General features: G+C 43.7%; 1 protein-coding gene and 1 long non-coding RNA gene across 4 annotated transcripts in view; one reads left to right on the top strand and one right to left on the bottom strand.

Moving 5' to 3' along the window:
- Positions 1-1,626: 1,626 nt before the first annotated feature.
- On the bottom strand, positions 1,627-5,341 carry LOC129387867 (uncharacterized). The gene is made up of 2 exons (XR_008615018.2): positions 5,160-5,341; positions 1,627-1,753 (listed from the first exon to the last, which is right to left on the bottom strand). It is a non-coding gene; the product is annotated as an uncharacterized lncRNA (long non-coding RNA).
- A 1,590-nt stretch (positions 5,342-6,931) lies between these two features.
- Positions 6,932-20,853, top strand: part of LOC126543010 (uncharacterized) — a 57,720-nt gene continuing 43,798 nt past the window's right edge. Inside the window, exons 1-3 of one of the 3 annotated variants that reach the window (XM_055077555.2) lie at positions 6,932-6,970; positions 7,557-7,732; positions 19,681-19,745. In XM_055077555.2, the coding sequence (XP_054933530.1) occupies positions 7,658-7,732; positions 19,681-19,745 (140 nt within the window). In that variant the 5' untranslated portion in view covers positions 6,932-6,970; positions 7,557-7,657. Of the gene's footprint in view, positions 6,971-7,162; positions 7,733-19,680; positions 19,746-20,853 lie in introns of those variants that run through there. The other 2 variants (XM_055077557.2, XM_055077556.2) reach the window with 2 other exon arrangements.

Raw genomic sequence — 20,853 nt, 5'->3', positions numbered from 1 at the left:
CCTATTCATGAACCATTCATAACAATGGCAATGACATAACATTTAAGAAAGTATTTTAGGGAAATCACATTGCAGACACTTACAAAAACTTATTTTGTGTTGCACTTCTCTTTGGTAGTTTTAACTCTGCATGTATGTTTAATTGTTTGATCACAAACCATGTGCTATATATGATCAACGTGCAAGTTACTTATCAAGCATAAGTCCAATGATAACAATGGGCGTGTGCATTCCCCTGCCCCCCTTGAAGTTTCTGAGTTGTTATACAGTGCACATATGCTCTTCATTTTCAAACAATAAATTAGTACGTAAAACCAGTAAATTTAATGTCAACTTATGGGTTTCTCTAAAGTGCAGACACTTCTTAATGGAATAGCACATGATTTTCATTGGCTTCTTTAATTTTCTTATGTACATCCTCCCTCATTCCAGAGCCACTGAATATGTGCCACTTCGACACAAGGAGCATACAAGCCTTAAATGCATTTTTACATATGCTTCAAACTTCTTTCTCCTTACACCTGTCCTCCCGGAATGAACATCAAACATTGCCTTCACCCTCACATCCACGTCTCACATTGTGGATCTGCATGAACTGCTGCTTGCATTTCTATGTATCGTGTGAACGCTGGGGTGCATAAACATTGCATGCTGCACATTAAAACGAACACAGTCATATGCATTGAATTAAGTAATATAGCGCTAAAGTGCCTTCGTTACATATTTTTCACTTCATATATATTCCGATAGGTGCATCGAGTCTGCATAGTTTACACGTCTCTCTTCACACAAAATTTAACTGACACATTTTAAGAAACCTTTACTTAGTTCATCCAGCAAATTCAAAGGCAGGAACATAAAAGAGGCACAGGACTAGCTTTTTTATACTGTCTTTCTTGTTACTACAGTCAATTAACCGAAATGAAGGAAAATGAAATCACTGCAATGATTCTATTTTATTACAACATTATTAAAGCTGTAGCGACAGAAAATTGTCTATTTGTATAATGAGTTGTTATTCAGGTGGCCCCCTTCCACCGCCAAGTTAGATTTTTTTTAGCAATTAAAGAAAGGTCCCTCAGCATCTGCACTTTTTATTTGCTACTGAGAATCTTGTGAGGAGTATACACTTGCTACCAAATTGGGCCCCAAGGGTGTTGGTCTTTCCTTAGAGCAAATGTAAAAGCAAAGAAAAATAGCAGCTTTTTGCTAGCCAGAAGCAGGCACTTTAAGCACCTGGAGTTTCTTACTAAATTCAACATCTCTGTTGGGACTGGCTATAAAGAGCTTGTAGAAATGTATACCCATGTGAAAGATCTGTACTTCTAAGCCATTGAGGGCAAGTAGTCACTACTGAAGAAAATGTTGTTCCATACAACAATTTCCAATTTATAAGTTCTACCAATGCTGCATCAAGGTGTTTGCTATTCTGCCTTGCACCTCAGTTTTACTGTACATATACATTTTACCATGTCACCCGTAGGAAGGGTTTAATGCTGTTCATGAGTGCTCTCACAAGCATTCACCATCACAGACAATTTCCCATAGAAGTGGTTTTGCCATAGAAAACAACGAGGCACAAGAATCATAGTAATTGATGCTGATCAGTAATTAGACAACCAAGAATGTGGGCAGGAACACTTTATTTTCAGCACAGATGTTCTTGTTGATGAAGAACTGCTACTTGACTGTGGAAATCTGCACTTCGACGTACACCGCTGGGCTTCATCACACCATGCCGAGTGCAAGTATCCTGTACCAGAAAGTCAAACCATGTTTCATCTGTGAAAACAAAATGAGTTTGAAACAGGTAAAACACATCCAAGAACAAATCCAACAGATCAGAATTACCTTTGAGTGCATATAGTATGAGTGCACTGTGCCATGGAAACATATAGTTTCCATGGCACAGTGAAGAAACCTTGATCCTCCCACTGTTCTTGTGCGAGAAAAGATTAAAGTGCAGGTGTTCTGTCCCATTTGGTGTATTTTTCACCTTTTCATAAACAAAAAAGATGTTGTTTTAACTTGCCCAACTGTCTTTACGTCTCCATTTCTCTGTTCGCACACCATGATAACTGCAGTTAAACGCTGTAGTAATGCTTAGCTTGAATTAACACCAGCTACATGCACTGTACTGTTGAACATGGCAGTGCAAGTTAGATTGATTCACAGCACATTCATGTGCTATATACATTTGATCTTCGATTGTAGGCGAGATAAATAAAAGGAAGGTATGTAAATAAGAATGTTCCCTGATGAGCTATGCAGAAGTGCTCTCGCATTTAGACAGAAGCTGAGTGCAACTGCAGTGAACAAGAAGATAACTTATACAGCATTTAAAATCAAGGATCTAAATATGCTATAGATCTTTCTGAATTCATGGTAGAAAATCTAGGTGTTAAAGGTGACACACATTTAAGCAGGTCTCTGCTCGGAATGGTAATGCTATGTGTCGCCTAGTTTTATTAAATATGCCCTACCACTGGTCTCCCGAGCTGAGGCTGCTGACCAGTTGCAAATGCAAATCACTCAATTATGTCTAGGGCACACTTAAGCAAAACGCAGAAAAAAATGACTGTGCCACTGAGAATGTACTAGAGGCTCCAACAAAGCAGCTGATGGCTTCCATGGACTGGAGCAAGAGAAGTGTGTCTTGCACAGATTGTGGTTACTCATGGATGCTATTTAAAACGTTTTATATATTTCAGTTAGTTCTTGGATTCAGGCAAAAAATATGAATGTATTCTGCATCCTTTTCACCGTTAAATACTCGCACCCAGGTTACCACAGGTCTGTTTTTCGGCATCAGATTTCTTCTCAGAAAACTACCCCTCTAAAAAAAACCTTCACACATACATAACCCCAACCTCTCTTCAGGAGAGCCATTACACTGGTCTCTGAATATAACAAGTCTACTAATTACATAGCGACTCCTTTCTATGTATGTTATGTATGTCTGCACCTTACAAAGTACAGAAACATTTAATAATGACAGTATGACAGGTACACAACAAAGCAAAAGGATGAAACATCACGCATGCTGCCATCAATGTTCATGTCTCCATTTTAACGTGGATGTTCTTAGCAGTGAATATGTCTTTATTCTATTGAGTGTCATATCACAAAAGCGAATGGCAAGGGTCTTTGCATTCTAAACTGACAAATGTGCTGTAGTATGTTTCAACACAATACACAATGTGCTTTGCAGTGAAGCATACTAACAGTGGCAAAGGTGAACCTGTCACTAGGGTTTCGGCTAACTACGGCGGGCGTGTCCTGCAGCGAGGCATCTTCTGTATTGCGGTACAGCGTACTAATAGTGACAACAGCTAACCTGGCATTTATGTATGGCTTTAGCCAACAAAAGTTGTCGAAACGTCATCCTGCCGCGAAAATCTGCTTTGTTGAGACTAGAAAATTCGGTTAATAATAATACTTTATTGATGGCTTGAGAATAATACAGTGCAGGAATCGGGCCTGGCAGACAGCGACAGAGACATCAGTAACACGTTATTAGTTTGTAGACAACAGTGAAGAAAAAAAAAAAAAAAACACATGACAGGCTTCCGGTCATGCATGCAGGGTTCGTCGCTGACTGAAACCCTACATACCCAATTCGCGTAAACCCTTCCAATTATCAGCGTGCTTCACTGCAACACACAAATATGTTACGGTGGTAACAGTGGTCGAAGATGCTGGTGCAAATGTTTCGACAGGGGAGCTTGCCTTCATTCCCAATGGGGGAGAATTAGCTGGTAAGACCTTTGCCAAGTGACGTACCGACGAGCGTATGGTAGTGGCTGGCAGAGAGGCAGGAGTCTAAAAAGCGTTTTAAAATTCGGTTTCGTAAGGTTAGCTTCGCCGCAGTACAAATATGTTGAGCGGTTAGACATACAGAATGTTTTGAGGTGAATCATAGCAAGGCTGCCTGGCCTTTGATGCAAAGCAGCTTCAGAGGCATGCTGATATCATGGCTAGTTATGCAGTTCCCCGCATGCGAGTGAGTTCCCTGCTATCGGCGGTTTCCCAGTGACATACAAAATGACATTGGTTGACTGTGTTGTAAATGGGCGACGGCACTATATGCTGATGCAAAACCGTCGTTTCGCTTTCGAAAACTGCGCTCGGCTAAAGAGAACACCTTGACTCGCATATGACCAAAGCAGTTGAACAGGAAACTACGAAATAACGTAGCTATTATGGAAGAAATCAACAGTTCAGAAAACAAATGGCCGTGTAAACATTAACTGGCTTACGAGGTCGACAAACCAACGGTTCAAAGCATCACAGCCACGTCCGAAATAGCGTTGAAGGCCGGCCAGTACACTTAGGCGCCTCGGCGCGCGTAATGTAACAGGAGACGGCAGGTGCACGCGTACATCATTAAGGAACACATATTATATATGTCGGTGAGAGCGGTCACTCTTCAGTTCTGACATGCTTCACCGCTGAACACTAGTCTACTGCGGCGAAGCTGACTTCAGGACGCTGATTTCTTCAACTTCTCTAGCGAGGCAGGTCCGTTTATCACGCTTGGCATCGTTTGACCACATCTTCTGCATTAATTTCGTTTGCTATTTTTAGTTTTCTTATAATAGCGACCCTGTATAACGCAGTAGCAGAGCTGGTGCCGTGGCGTTAGGAAAGGTAAGCGTGTACGCAGCAGGCACGGCGGCATTGGCTCTTGTTGGGAAACTTCGAAAGACGCTCTTCCGCGCGGCGATGCCATTTGTATTATTAAAAGAATGCAGGTGATGATTAAATGAGCCGCAGCAAAGCTGTAAAAAAGCAGTAGTAATGCTGTTCTAAGATCCTCTCGCTCGAGCGAGATGGTCTTAGAAAAAAAGCGCGATGTAACACGATCTGACGGAACAGCTCGTCATGTCAGTGTTTTCTTACGTCCTCGTTCTTTCGCGCATCCTCCCCTGAACCAGACTACTGAATGGTTCTGCGCACGCACTGACTATCCTGACGGAGGCAATACCACTCACATAGCAGCTCTATAAGATGCCACGGCCCATTCCACATGCCGGCTGCAATTTGACGCGGCCAGGAGGCAAAATATGCGCGCAAGATACTTAACGGTAACGCATCAAACAACTCACAGCCCCACGCTTTTATTCCACGCATATAGCTTGGAAAGATGAATTACTCACGCTGTAAGTGGGCACGGAATACGGACCGCTTCGCAGCGCAACCGGTCCCGTGAGACAGACGCCATGGAAATGAACGGATGTGACATCATGGGTTATAGCGGACGTGACGTCATGGGTGAACGTAGACATTTCGGGCACCTTTCGTTTGCTGTGCCCCGGGCACAGCAGACACGGCCAAACGGAAACGGGGTTTTGCACACGCTTTACCAGGTGTTCTGTGGCTTTACTGGGTTTCTGGCTGCTGCGCCTCGATCGTGCTCCCGCCAGTTTAGTTGCTGTGTAGCAAACGTAGCGCTTACATATTTATGTAGGCGCTACGTTTGCCACACAGCAACCAAACTGGCGGGAGCACGATCGAGGCGCAGCAGAATACATGTAGCGCTGAGTCATATCGAGTTAAGGCACACTCTAAACTGACTTTTAAGGGCATCCCGAGCGGTTTTTCGTTTATTACGCCGCCGTTGCCCTGAGTTAAATTGTGCAGCCGCGCTCCAGCTGTTGCATTTCGTGTAGGGCTACTGACAGAATGCGGTTTCCAGGTGGCACGATGGCCTCGACTGGAATAAACGCACACGACACCAAAGATTGAGTAAGCCTGAAAATATTTTATTTGCATTTTACAAGTACAACAAAAAGCACACGTCTACGCATCCACACAAACGCGGTTACATAATCAAGAACATAGTCAAGAAATTGCTCATTAATAAGGGTAGCACAAACGCACAAGAAAGAAGACCTAAGCTACAAAACGTACGGTCGGCTGCTAAGTATAATAATTTCCCTGTCACCGCGTGTCACTTTTATACAGCATCTTTACAGCACTACCAGGCCGTGTAGTTTGGCGGAAAGAACGCAACAGCTTATACGGCCGTCAGCTGCCTCTTCCTTACGGGTGTCATAATTATCCTAATCTTCGCATCAACGTCGTGCAAGTTCGCATACAGGTATCTGTATCTGAACCATATGTGCCAGCTTAATACACGTGTAGTGAAATTATGATAACCACTGCATCTTATCAAACGTATTGGTTTTGCAAGTGCGCATTACAGCTGACGGAACGACATACTGTAAGTGAAGCACAAGAGAGCAAGGACAAAAGGAGGATACAACACTTGAAGAAATGAAGAATTAGTAGGCATACAGCAAACAAGCGATGACGGAGAACACACAATGATGCATCGGGTGTTCTGTGACATCGGTTTGCGTACTTGCGGTGTTATGGAGATCAACGGTATAAAAACGTACCTTCAAGCGTACTCCCTCAACCTCCGCCGCATTCATTATGATAATCAACGCCTAAACAAAATGAGGCACTATTCTTTGCCAAGAGTAGACCTTTTTACAGCAAGTCTATGTAATGACTCGCAGACGAAACCAGCATGCTTTCGAAAATGTTTTACCGCCGTAGTATTCGAACGCCAACGGCCAGGAAACACATCGATACCAATAGGCTGTCGGCTGTCGGTGGTTAATCGAGCACAAAAACCTTGACGCTATGACTAAAAAGCAGCTTCAACAATCAAATTTTTAAAAAATCAACTGCCTATTTGCCTGAGGTAAAAAAGCATCCTTAGACACCTCGATTGTTCATGTCAATGGTTTGTGTAAATTAAAAAATTCAGCATGTTTAGCGCCCCTAGCAGAGAAAGCACAAATTAAAGTAGTCGACCAAATTACAGTAGCTCCACTTGCGCGCTTACGCTGAAACGCGCCTCGATTGATTTTTCGCCCTCTGTGGCCATTTGTTGAACTTGAGAGTGTGCGGGGCCTGCTGGTACTACAAATGACGGGATGAGCTCGTGTGCTTTTTGGTGAGGTTGCTGACTTTTACGATTGTACTTATTTTGGAAATATATCGCCACAGCGGAAAGAGTGCAGGACAATCGTGTAATTAAGGTTGTATGCATGAACTTGCCGCCGTCTGTGCGATTGTGCGAGACATTGCAGAACACTGACATCAATTGTTTACATAGGTAAGGATGCGTATCTGTCACTAGCCAGCTGGCTTGTTGCATAGTCCCTCCACATGGCGCGTCGAACGTTTTCGCTGCGCTGATCATGCAACTCCTCTGGTACTCTTACCAGTGAGCATAACGAGTCCTGTGAGGGAGAAACGTTATCGGAACTCGACTTGGGCTAAGTGCGGTGGATATAGGGCAATTCGAAAACGCCTTTTCTTATGATACGTGTCCTTACGTCTTGTGAGAGAGCGCGCTGCGTAGCTCGCTCAGAGCCTTGTAGGTTGCGTTGTTTGTATCAGCTCGCCGACGTACGAGTTGCTTTGTTATCGAAAGGAGTTTTTGAGGTATTTGGTCGCTCTTGATCGCATTTTTTATTTGGGAACTTGGGTAGTTTCGGAGCCTTCAGCTGCGTCTTCCTTTGCCGCGTTTGCTCTAGCTGAAAGCGAAAGGCAGCACTTGGAGCGACAAAATTCTATGGCTTGAGCTGGCAAGCTTTCCCCGGATTGTCACTGTTGGAGAAGCTGGCATCGTACGACGATGGATGTCTCCAGCCAAAGCGATCCTGAACTTCCCGGAGATTGGACGTTTATGCCGTCTGAGGGCGAATTGATGGTAAGTCCTGCGCGCTACTTGCAATCGGGTTGCTAGACAAGTGATAGTATAGATGCCTGCTCTCGAAAACCTCGAATGCTCGCCGTGAACACGTTTAGAATGCGATTACTCCATAAACACTGACAGCGCGATTGAAGGTTTCTCTACACGAAACCGTGTACTCGTTTTCTTTTTTCTTTAATGGACATCTAGGGCTTAACGCAAAAGGGTCGATGAGTACACCTACGTTTGTTAGTGCATATTATCCTGCTCTTGAGTTGCTTTGCTTGCTGATCTGTGCACGGTGTCCCTCAGTAACCCACGACAGAACCACCGTGTCGCAAGAGGCGCATGCGTGCCCCTGCACTTTTATGAAATTCGAATACTTAAAGTGCAACAAAGTACAATTTTTCTCAAAAGTGACTGCATTGTTTTAATCACTTTAACGAAAAATGGCAGTTTGTGGAACATTAAAAAATTGTGAAATGAATAACGGGTTCCTGGAAGATGTTTCGTTGTGTGTGCTTGTGCATTCACAAAAGTCTGTCGTGTGTTGTTTACATGGTTTCTCTCACTTGCTTTCTCCTAGCATGTCCACTGCTGTCACTTGCACGTGCTCAGTAGATGTCACTTACGAAGGCATTTGCAGAATGTGAGATGGTGAAAGTTGTACAGCTATCTTATCACCTGCTGTAGGCGTGTACCTTCCTGGATAGCTGCCAGCTATTGTTTCCTCCACTGATGCCCTTATGTCCCATTGAAGGGCGCACAGTGATACCTACCCCCAACGCTCGGTCCAATAGAATGCTGTGTTTCCATGAAGCAGTAGCCCACGTGGCCACAGCGTGCACAGTATTGTACATCCACCACATGCGCATTATTGACTTTGGCAGTTGTCACACTGACAGAGCACATTGCTGCTTTTGCAGCTGAATAGCCGTCAGCTCTGCTATACCAATGGGTTTCATGCAAAACAACATTAATTCATATGTCGTTTTCACCACTTGAGCATTTTTTATTCTATTGTTACCCCGCTGTTATTATGTTAAATCCCTCTGTTGTCTTGCTGTTAACATACTGTGCCATGTTATTTTATGTTGCACTGCTGTAATTTTTCTCACTTTCATCATTGAAATGATGCACTTTAAGGTCATTCGTCTCATTTACGTCTCAATGATCAGTTATTTCCATGGCCTGAACATATGCAGGAACCTGAGCTCTGACCATTTCTGAAAATGATATGCCAAAATTACTGAAGTTTGATGACTCCTGCTTTATGCAAGATGAGAGCCACTGCCTCTTTAAATCGGTTTATCCTTGTGACCGAGAGCAAAGCCAGAATTTTTATCAGCATTGCCAGTATCGAAAAAATTTAATATTGCTAGATTTCCGCACATATTGTCCCTACAGGAGGAATGTTAAAAATTTGAAAGGTTTGTGTGATATAAAAATTATTTTAAATACAAGGTGCCCCAGCCAACTTTAGCTGGAGTTTAAAAATGTGCGAATGCCACATAGCTGGACAGAACGAAGGTAATGTTGTTCGCCATCGCTTGGAGATATTCAAATTTTTTTTTTTTCATTTTGCCTAATTAGGTAATTCACTTGCAAATGTTTGCAAAGTGCCTCAAGCGGCCAGTCGTGTGGTAATTTTGCGTGCATTTGCAGGCTTCTTTCACACTTGGAAAAACATTTTTATGTAGCATGTATTGAGCAACAGAAAGCTGTATCAGGAGGTTTTCATGTCGCTCTACAATTTTTTCACTGATACTTTTCCTCTAATTATAATTTTTTAGAAGTTGATTAATTTACTTATACTAATTATCTAATTAAATAGAATGAAAATGTAATTTGAGTATCTCCAAGTGACGACAAACAACATTACCCTGATTCTGTCCAGCTACGTGGCATTTGCATATTTTAAAACTCAGGCTAAAGTTAGCTGTGACAGCTTGTATATACGTATATATGCATGAATAAAATGAACGAAAGAGAAGGAAAAATCGAGAGTCTTCATGTTAAGATATATAGTGCATAGAGGGGTCCAATGGATCAGCTTGTAGTCGAACCTTAAAACAAAGGTATAGTGAAGTGCTATCGAAAAGTTGCTGTTTGATTTACTAATAGTTTCAAAAGTGGAACTTCCCTTATCAGGGGCATCAAGCCAATAAGCCTCTGATAATGGAAGTTCCAGTTGGCAAGTTAAACAGTAACTCTTTTACAGCAATTCATGCATGCACACACACATGCACGCACACAAAGCATTTATACATTCTATATCTCATTCATTAAACGATTTAAGATGTTAAAAAAGGGACTCTTAGAAATAACACTAGCCAGTCTGAAGGCACCTCTTGCAGATGTGTAATTAGCATAATAGTGCTACTACCTGTGGTATTACTAAAGTTGTACAACTTCCAATCTCAAAATGCCCTATAGTCCAAATGGTTGGAATTTACACTCTCTTCTGCAAACATATTCTACCTTTCAAATATTAAGATAATGTTGTTTGTCTCTTTCTGAATTTCATCAAGTCTGAAACACTGTTCTATGTCATGGAAAACTAGAACCAGGGGTTCACCTTTATTTTTGGCTGTGGAGAGTGCATTTGTAAAAGCAGTGAAATGTTAGTTGAGTAATATTAATTAATGTGGTAAATAATTTAGTAGTTGCTTTGCCAAACCATCCACAGCTGAAAACTTGCCCCATTTACAGAACAAGAACCCGTGGCTCAAGCATATCAAGAAAAATACTGTGGGCTTTGCATTGTATCCTATGCTTAAATCAGAACTTTGAGCTATCGAACACGTTGCAAAAAACTCGCAGGCCTGCACGGCACATGCAGCACAGTTGCAGCTTAAGCTGCAGGAGTGGCTCCACAGGGGCTCCATTTCCATCAGCACGCACCAGGGGTGGTCTTCGCAGCAAAATCTGTTTGCATTATTTTCATGAGAACGAACTGAACTGTATGCCCGGTGTTGACAGCGAGTTTCAGCATGTGCTGCTCTCTTCACAGTGGTCTATGCACGTGCACGTAATTCCATGATTTGCTTCTTCAGCAGCGGTTCGTACCTTGCGAGGAGGTGCCATAACATGTTTATTTATTTAAATTTATTTATTAGTATTACCCTCAGGGCCAGAGGCATTACAGAGGGGAGTGGAACACACGGGAAAAAAGACACTATACAGGTTTTTCTTCTGCTAATACAATGTTAGCTAAAAAGATGAGATAACAGCGGGAAGCAACAAAAATTCAAGCAATTGACCGATAACAAATATAATTGCATAGTTGGTTAGTTACATTGCAGTACACTTGTGTTTAAAACATTATGAAACTGGGAATAGTGAGCAGTGGACGTGACTGATCCCGGAAGGTGGTTCCAGTCCTGTGAGGTGCGGGGCACAAATGATTGATAACATGTTTGCGTTAAGTACGACATTATTCCCACCTTTTGTGCATGATCGAAACGAGGGGAAATGTATGATGGAGGAAGAATAAGGTCGTTGTGTAGGACAGGACTGTAGCATATTTTGTGGAAGAGACATAGGCGAGAAAACTTGCGGTGACAGGCGAGTGGTGCAAGCTGTAGGGACTCTTTCATTAATGTGATACTGGCAGTACGACTGTAGTTTCCTAGAATTAAGCGGACAGAGTTATTTTGAACAAGCTCGGGGGCAGAGGTTAATATAACAGTGCTGGGGTCCCAGATGGAAGAGGCATATTCGAGTTTACTTCGGACTAAAGATGTGTAAAGGAAGAGTTTTAAAGAAACATGAGTAGATGAAAAATTGCGCCGGAGGTAACCTAATGAGCGGTTTGCATTGCTAATTATTTTGCTAATATGAAGAGACCAAGAAAGAGAGGAAGTTATGTGGACACCTAAGTAGCAATAGGATGTTACGGATTCGAGAGCGGAATTCTCGAGCAAGTGGGAAGTAGCAAGTAGAAAGTACCTATGAGTTAACACGGGTATCGAGACTATGCGGCGCACATGTCACATTCCTTGACATATAGAATGATGCAATGCAATTGCTACATTTCATGACACCTGGTGGAATATAATGCAAAGTTTGCACGTATGTACACGACGTGGTGCGCATTTCTCATCGCATGACATGTGGAACCATACGATGCTGCTGCTGTTGATAATGATGAACATTTAGTGGGATCCCCTTTGAGGGGGGGGGGGAGAGCGAGGCGGTCAGCCTGTTTGGTTTAATCAGGTATGCTGTACACGTTTTTTATTCTTTCTTTGTGCAAATTTTTGCATACATCTCCTTAATCTTCTTTTTCTTCCTCAAACCTTCTCAAGCTACCTCTGCTACATGGCGTGCCACATGGTGCAATAATATGCAACTGGGGTGCGATCGGAGATGGTTGTTCGGCGCGTTTGTTCGGTTACCGGCGCGCACGATTGGCCTACTCCGCGTCGACGTCGCCAGCCGCGGGGCGCCGCCCCGTTTTTGGTGATGTCAAAATGACGGCACGCTCCTGTCAATCATCCGCCCACCGAGCATTTCGTCCGAACGCGACGGGAGTTGAGAAGTTTGGAGCGATCATACGGCTTCGCATGGCGCGTCTGGTGGATTGGATTGGATCCAACAGGCGGCCTTTTCGGCTGCGGAATAGCACGTTTGAATCCAATCCATAGTTTAATTCGAGAAAATGGCGCTTCCGTTGGGAACTTAGGTTGTTGCGCTGGCGTTTCTAGAGGAAGGAGGAGAGCGGGTGACGGTGCGAAACGCGTTTGAAGAAATGGCAGAAAGTGAATTCCGGCGTCGTTTTTGTTTCTCGAAACAAATAATTCGTTGGTTGTACAGAGAAATCAACAACATCATTGGTGCCAGCGAGCCACTGGAATGTTGTCGCTGCCCCTTGAAAAGTGCGCCACTCCTCCCGTCGTTTTCTCTTTCTTTTTTCTTCTCGCTGTGCGCGATACCACCTAGGGACGACGCAAAGAACCTAATAGTTATAAATTGCAGTAGCCACACGTACTACTATTTGAAAACGTGTTTGGGCTTGAGAAGAAAAAATACATTTTTTTAGATAAAGATTTAATTCATTTGGAAGACGAGAAACATTTGGTTTTGTAGTATACCGTTTGCAAGCAGACGACAAACGACGGAAGTAAACTTCCGGGGAGTTCACCGCTTCCTGATTGGCTGCTGTCTCCGCCCCGCTGTCACAAATTTTGCATACTGCAACTTTGTGACGTTGCAGCAACTGAACAGAACGCGTATCGAACAGAATATCTCCGATCGCGCCCCTGTAATGCAAAGTGTGCACTTGTTGATGCTACGCAGCGTGCATCTCTCATCATGTGACCCCTCGTGCACTGGAACGCATGTATAGGGCATGTTTCTGCAGTAGCTAGCAAGCGCTGACATGCTGCAGTGGTAGAGTAGCTAACTTTCGTGCAGAGAGCCCAGGTGCCATACCAGCGGGAACTGGGGATTCTTTTTTATTCCTAGCGATAGCTGTGACGGACACCAGCAGCAGCGGTGGACAACATTGCCAACTGAAATAGCTATTGGAATGAGCCCATAACAACTTAAAATATTGTGGGAGGCAGCGCAAAGAGGTAGCCGCCGTGGCCATGGTTTATTTGGGCCAACCATGGTGCCACAGGATCTCAGGAGCGGCCGACACCGCGGCCGCTCGGGTCGAGTGTGCTAGCGTGTTCTATTCTCAGGCTACCTGCACGCGAGCCCATCTTTTTCTTCGCCTGCTTTGAAGGCGATAGTCGCACCGCTACAATGCAAATGACTCATTTAGATTGACTGGTATACATAACGCAAATGTGACAGCTTTTGTCGACTCTTGCAGAACTCTATGTACCTTTCTCTAGTGTACTTAACCCTTTAATGACGGCAAATTTAAATACCTAGAAAGGGTATTAATTTTTTACCTAAATATGCAAAACATGTTGAGAGTACGCGTAATCAACGAAAGTAAAAAATATTTTGTGGAAATTTCTTCAGCAATAGGGGAAAACTCCAGGCAGAAAACTGGAAGTGGGCTTCACCCCAAGCCACCTAAGGCTTCCTTTGGAATTTGTACATGCATTCATGCAGTACATGAACCGTAGGTGTAGATTTAATTTGCTTCATATCACGTGCGTGACACCACTGCAGCCGGAGATCTCACATCGGTCTGTCTCCTCTGACAGTGCTTTCAGAAGAAAGTGAGTCACTTGCCAAACTTTTTCTTCATGCCTTGTTTCTGCTCGAAACCAACAGATGACACTTGCTGCCTGTCATTCAGTGTCGGCCAAAGACATTTAAGATACATTCACATTTGGGAAGCGGCAAGGTGGGTGGAAAGGCCAAAGCGGGCGGAAAATCTTTTCCACGCCACCGCTGGGAGGCGGCTATCAGAAGTTCAGAGCTGGCAGACCAGCTCTGGGCCGTCCGGCAAGCCAAAGATGCCGCCGCTGGGAGGCGGCTATCAGAAGTTCAGAGCTGGCAGACCAGCTCTGGGCCGTCCGGCAAGCCAAAGATGCCGCTCGAGTCCAAGAACTTTGAGCCGTCACCTGAGGCCACCACATCAAGAACTGCCGGACTATTCTTTACTAAAGTTTCTTCTTCTTCCACGCATGTCAAAGATGTCCACATTTGTTTCGCCGCTACCACAGCTACTGCTTCCGCTTTCGCCCACACCCATCTAGTCTGTGTACGCTTGTCCGCGTGATGGCACTTTTCATTGCGGCATGTTCATTCGTTAACCCATCCATCATTAAAACCAATCATTTCTCGCAACGTCACATATAATCTGCAACTTTCGTCTGCCATGGAAGTGAAAGAAGGAACAATTTTGATACTTTTATCTAGTTGTTTTCTAGAAATGGGCAACGAACAATGGAAGAAGTGTACAACTTGGAAGCAGTGGTAGTGGGTTCAATCGGCTTTGCTGTAACAGGAGAAGTTTGGTCATGCCAATGCTTTGTTGCTGCACCTCCAGTCCTGCTGCGTCGAATACTATTGCGAGTAATGCTTACAGACGTGTCCTTGTAAAGCCGGTGACTCTTGTTGTAGAGCACAGGGTGCTCTATGGTGCCATCGTGTCGATCAGCCACCACAGCCATGTTTTAACATGGCACTTTTGGTGCCATGTTATATTTTATGACTAGACGTTTACATGCTAGTGCAGCTTCCAGTGAAGCGGAACAAGCTTCCAGTTCACCATGGCAAAAAAATTTGTCTGTGACCGATTGGGCTTACCGCCTGGTTCTCCGCCCATTTTGCCATCTAGCCAAGTGGATTTTTAAAAGTTGTTGCCTCTTCCTCCTGCTTCGAGACTGGGTGTGAATGTAGCCTTAGCCAGAAACTTCGTACTCAATACTGTAACTCGGCAAAAAAAAACTTTTTATCTGGTATTTTGCCTGTAGGCAGCACTCGTCAGTAAAGGGTTAAGACATCCATTGAGAGTATACCGCAGCATCATTGAGAAAAGCCGTGAACTGTATTTTGTCCACCACCTGTGCCTAAACATTAGTTATTGTTAGATATGGAGCTGTTTCCTGCGCCTACTTCGAGTTCCCCCGGACCACATCGAATCGCAGCACATTCCAGAGGATTGCTCGAGCCAACAAGTTCACGTGCCAACAAGTTCGTACGCCGCCGGTAGCTATTCTCTGCTTGAGTTTTCCAGAAAACGAAGGGCATTGTTGCAAGGAAAGTGGGTCCCGAAACAAGACGGCTACGATCTACCGGGAAGGCCTGGCAGCGTCGCCCCCACCTGGCTTTTGTGACGGCGAGTTGCTAGTCAGCAAGGCAAGGGGGATCAAGCGATCAAGCAAGGGGGACCACGGCGACTCTCTTCGCCGGTGTGACACCACTGCCCGGGCGCCTTCCATTGGCCGAAGGTGGCGTCATCGGAGCGGGCCCTCCCATTGGCCGAACATGACGCGACTTCCAGTGCTCGAAGGGTTTAAAAGAAGCATTCCAGAGAGACCAGAGCATTCCCTGATTCACCTCTCTCGAACTTCTTGCCGCGGGCCGCAGCGTCGGAGTTGCTGCCGGCCCGTAATGACTGTACGACTGTTACTTGACTCTCACCTCTCTGTATATAATGTAAAATAAACCTCCCAAGTTTGGTTTTCATCCCGAAGTTCGTCCCTCAACCCCTACATTATTTAAGTCTTACTTATTGCAACCTTGCGTTAATGTATTGTGCCATAGAAGAAAGCAGCAGTGAAGATAGGACAAGTAAAACATGTATTATTTGCTTGCAAAGTGTCTATCGAAAGGCCCAGGCAAGAGGAAACAGCCGAAGTTCACTATGTCGTGACTTCGAAATGCACCAATGACACATCCTTTCTCCTCGAGTTTCTGTGGGAGACCCCTGCTGAAGGAGATGTATAGGCTTAGGAGGTTTACCTTTCTGCTCAGTGGCTATGGTGTTGGGCTGCTGAGCACGAGGTCGCGGGATCGAATCCCGGCCACGGCGGCCGCATTTCGATGGGGGCGAAATGCGAAAACACCCGTGTGCTTAGATTTAGGTGCACGTTAAAGAACCCCATGTGGTCGAAATTTCCGGAGTCCCGCACTACGGCGTGCCTCATAATCAAAGTGGTTTTGGCATGTAAAACCCCATAATTTAATTTTTTTTGAGGTTTACCTTTAGCACAATTCTGCCTGATTTATGGCCTCACTTCACAGCTGTTGCATCGTTTTGCCAGTTGTTGCATCAGCATGGCCTAAATTTTGGTTTGCTATGTTTCCGGAGGTACTGCTTCACCCATCCATTACGTACCACTAAAATAGAGATATGAACAATATTTGAGCATAGCATTGCACTGAAGCTGTTTACACATTGTAGTAGATAACTGGCTATGGTATTCTAATATTAAATATGACAACACAGGTTTGACTCCAAGCCATGGCATTCATAAGTCCAATGGAAAAAGAAAAGTTGATATACTTTTAGTCACATGCTTGTTAAAGACTCCAGGGGATCAGAATTAATTTAAAGCGTGTCAATTGCTAAATAAACAAATAAATAAAAATATCTTTAGCAAATGTGGTATGTCTCAATTCAAGCATATGTACTTCTTTATCAGGGGCTAATGGTATTGAAGATTTTTACTTTGTATAAACACATGTTAGGGGCATAATGCTTACTATAAGCTTTTGCATAAGTTCCTTGAAGCAATGATGAAAATAGCTTTGGCAAACATGCTCTTCTGATTTTCAAGTCAAAGTTTATAGCCCTTCTTAATTTCCTATATTCTTTAGCTTAGGTAAATGTGTTGCTGATGAGTGAGGTGTGGCCATTAGGCAGCACAATCTTGAAAGCTTGACTTGAGTAATCAAGAGTGACATTGTACAAGGGCAAATCAGAAAGTCTTTGCCCCTATTTTTTATTAGCCAAAATCAGGCACATACAGGTAACTACAAATGTACGTATTACTTTACTTACCTTACACTATTTTTCCACATAGTCCCCACACCGGTTCAGACATTTGTCCCTTCACAGCGTGAAATTCGATATGCCCCTGTGGTAGAATTTGCCGGCTCACTGTGGAACCACCGTTGGACTGCTGTCTTGGCTTCATCGTTGCATGGCCTTTCACAAACTCAACACCACCACCCCACATTTCTCAAAGTGAGGCACCTTCCCCCATATGGGGGCTGCATTTCCCTGTGTATTTAGATGTTCATCCCTTGCTCCATAGAAAACGAATTACACTTCGTTGCTCATACGCCGTGGATGTGTGAAGCACAACCGCCATCTTCAACAATTGACAGCAGCGCTGTGCCGTGGAGCTACTGGCAGATAAGGCCGGGCCGGTCTGAGAAAGTTCCACACCGCTGGGAATGGATATGTTGACTTCGCATTTACAGCCATAGTGTAGTTAAAAAAAATAGGGGCAAAGACTTTCTGATTCGCCCTCGTAGCACATGTGATCAGCAGTGATGTAACAAGGAAGGCCGCTGGAGCCAATGTTTTGACAAGTGGATTTGTTTTCGTATGAGCACAAGGGAACCTTAACTTGCTCTTGTCTGAATTTTATAACTCGAGTAAGAAATTTATATTTCTCTACCCTGAATGACTAAATACAGGCAAAAATAAAGAAAAACATTTCTTGTGGAGTTCTTGCCAACATATAGACGGTTTTTCTCCTGACCTGCCTACAACTTGAGGTGTTGAGGACGGCATATAGTTCTTTGGACTTCTTAATTCACAATCTTAATAGTGTTAAACCTGGCCACAAATTATTACAAAATCATTTTTGTGCCAGTTAAGGTAGCAGATATGCCTTGGGCAGGAGGCTCTAAAGATATGGCACAGAGGCCCAACCTCAGCGTGGTTCGACACAATAGTGCGCCTAAAGTATCAAGGAGAACATGTTATCGGCAGTAAAATGTCATCAAGTTATGGAATTAGAGATGCGGACACTTGGATTTCCAAAAATTCTGTTCGTTTGTTTCTTTTCCCCGTATCTGATATTTCTTATAAGGCATTATTATTCCAACAGAAATTGTTGGCCCAGAAAGGGTTGACACAATTTTGCTTTTATTCATCCTCTTTGATTATTAAACCTATACTCTGTTTCATGAGTAACTTGCAGCACTGCTGGAGGAATGAGGTGTACACAGGCAATGCCCTTGCCCAGCAGAATATAGTTACAAACATAACGGTTTAATTATTAGCAGGGCTAGAGAGTTCTAGCTTTGCTTGGTACATGATACATTAGAGCACTTAGTGATACATTAAGCCATCTATGCATGCATGTCGGATACCAAGAATTATTCTGGTGTTTACTGCCCATTGATGTGCTTGCTTAGCAACATGGCAGAGCCCGTACAGCACAGACCGCCAGCTTCAGTCCGAATTTGTGCTTGGTACTTAATCTCTGTCCTGACAGCAAGAAATAAGTAGTGAAAACAGTTATTGCTTAGTCTCATCTCGTGCTGAGGGCATATCATTAAGTTTGTTTTGCTGTTATTGTTGAGATCTGATGTTTGTTTGGCACTGCTAGGCCTGCAGAGGCAGTGCCAAGCCATAAAAGTGGTTTGATTTCAATTTAGCAGGTATAACTTTCAGGTAATTCTTTGATGATGTGGAACTCTCTACTTGTTCACTGCATCATTAATTTACTACTCTGCTCTAGTACGGTACATGATGACGGGTGGTGAGCAAATGCCACTGTCACTAGACGCTGAGCAGTTGATTCAGTGCAGGTAAAAATATTTAGAGGGGCGTTTGCCCCTACAGTTATCTAAGGAAGCTGCAAGGAACTGCCGGGAAAGAGTGCAGGTAAAGCGAAGCCCTGCTTTCTCACTCATGTAAATGCAGCTTATGGTTACAGCACTGAAACATTTGTTCCATAAATGTACCAGGAGAGTGTGTATTTCATTGGTATGTGACAGCGCAACAGATGAAACACAGAGAAAAGAAAACCACAGGAGGAGCACTGATTTCCAACTGAAATTGTGTGTTTCATCTGTTGCATTGTCATGTGCCAATGGAACCATACTAACTAGCCCAGCTCTCCACCATGCTGAGCGTGTATTGACAGGATGCCAAGCATATGCTGAGCAGATGACATAGTGAGGATGAACACACTTTGAGGGGCTTTGGTCCTTCCTCTTGGCTAAGGAGTCTTGCAGCTTCCACAGTGCTGCAAGGAACTACTGAAATGCAATACACACAGTCGTACCATGCAGCGTGACAAATGCAAGGCACCAACATGTGCATGCGTAACACGTGGCACTTTTCTATTGCGCCTCATAGCTTTCCATGCACAGCAGGTTGAGCTTTAGATAGAGTGTAGACAGCTTGGCCTTCAATTTTTCGTTAATACAATTGCACTCGAAGTAACCAAAACAGTGTGATGCTGTAGGTTCTTTTAGTGCCTGGCTATAGTGAGTAAAAGAAGCTCGTAGCACTGTTGTAACCATCTATCAGTAAATGAAATGAAGACAACAGAAATGTCAGCTATTGTGTGCTTCATGTGATGCAGGATGTTCCAGACTCAGCATCAAGAGTGGAAGGAAGCTGTGTTGAAGATTTGCCATTAGACGAAAAGTAAGAAATGAATACTTTTAAACTGGTATTGTGGAATTTCGACCAAAGAAGTGTGAAGTGGTTTTAGCCTCTTCTTTGTCCTCGTCTTGTGCCCAAAAAAGCTGCATTCATGTCCTACCAACATGCCCAAACAGTCACCTTAGTGAATCCAATGCATGTTCTTGCATTTCGCCCCCATTGAAATACGGCTGAATGAGACGGTAGGCTCATGTCACTGACCGCCGCAATAATGACGACCAATAGCGCCTGCAATCTGGCCACAGCTCGTCATAGTGTACTTGTTTTTGAAAAACACGATTAACGGGGACATAAATGAACTATTTTTTCGGTTTTGCCGGTGCAAATAGCAAACGAAACGTAGTACTTGCAAGCCATCCGAGTTGCCTCGCTGATCGGTGTTTTCTTTCTGTCCGCAAGACGAAATGCTGTCAGATCATTGCTGCCAATCACACTAGTGCTAGGCGTTACTTTACGAAACACTCGCACATTTGATCTAGTCCTGTTCTATTAAGTACTACTTCATGTGAAAAACAAACTTTAGCATCGCATGGGCTGGTTGTACAGGCCCGCACAATCTTAGCTGTTGGCCACGGCCATCGGATCACTCCATCTCTGTACCAACAGTACGTTTTATTTCGCGTGCAGAGAATCATTATGTGTAGAGGGCTGATGACATACACACTGCAATTTACCTAGCTGTGACCGTGCGGCCCACGCACATGAATGTGCGATAGGCTATATAGTACACTGCAGGTGGCTCAATTCCTTGAGGTGAAAATAAATGATTTATTAAACACTTTATTCAAATGCAGAATTAAATGTGAATTATAATTAAGGTATATAATAACAATGAAATGGAACAGCAAGTTGAAGAAAAAATGCTTGCATCTTAGTACAATACATATTAATCCAATGTTTCAGAAAGTACTAAGTTATACAGAGCTTGCCTCTTGCACCAGAGCAGTAAGTTACTGCCCCAAAGCATTCTTTTCTTGATCCAAACAGCAAGTTTTTCTGCTCCGAAAGACCAAGTGCTGCTTCCATCACTGTAATCTTGCTTGACCATTACAAATTGACCATTAGAAATTTAAGCCCAACAACGCTAAGG

Source organism: Dermacentor andersoni, chromosome 2, assembly GCF_023375885.2.
Source record: "Dermacentor andersoni chromosome 2, qqDerAnde1_hic_scaffold, whole genome shotgun sequence".
Classification (NCBI taxonomy): domain Eukaryota; kingdom Metazoa; phylum Arthropoda; class Arachnida; order Ixodida; family Ixodidae; genus Dermacentor; species Dermacentor andersoni.
This window is presented reverse-complemented; position numbering and strand designations above follow the sequence as displayed.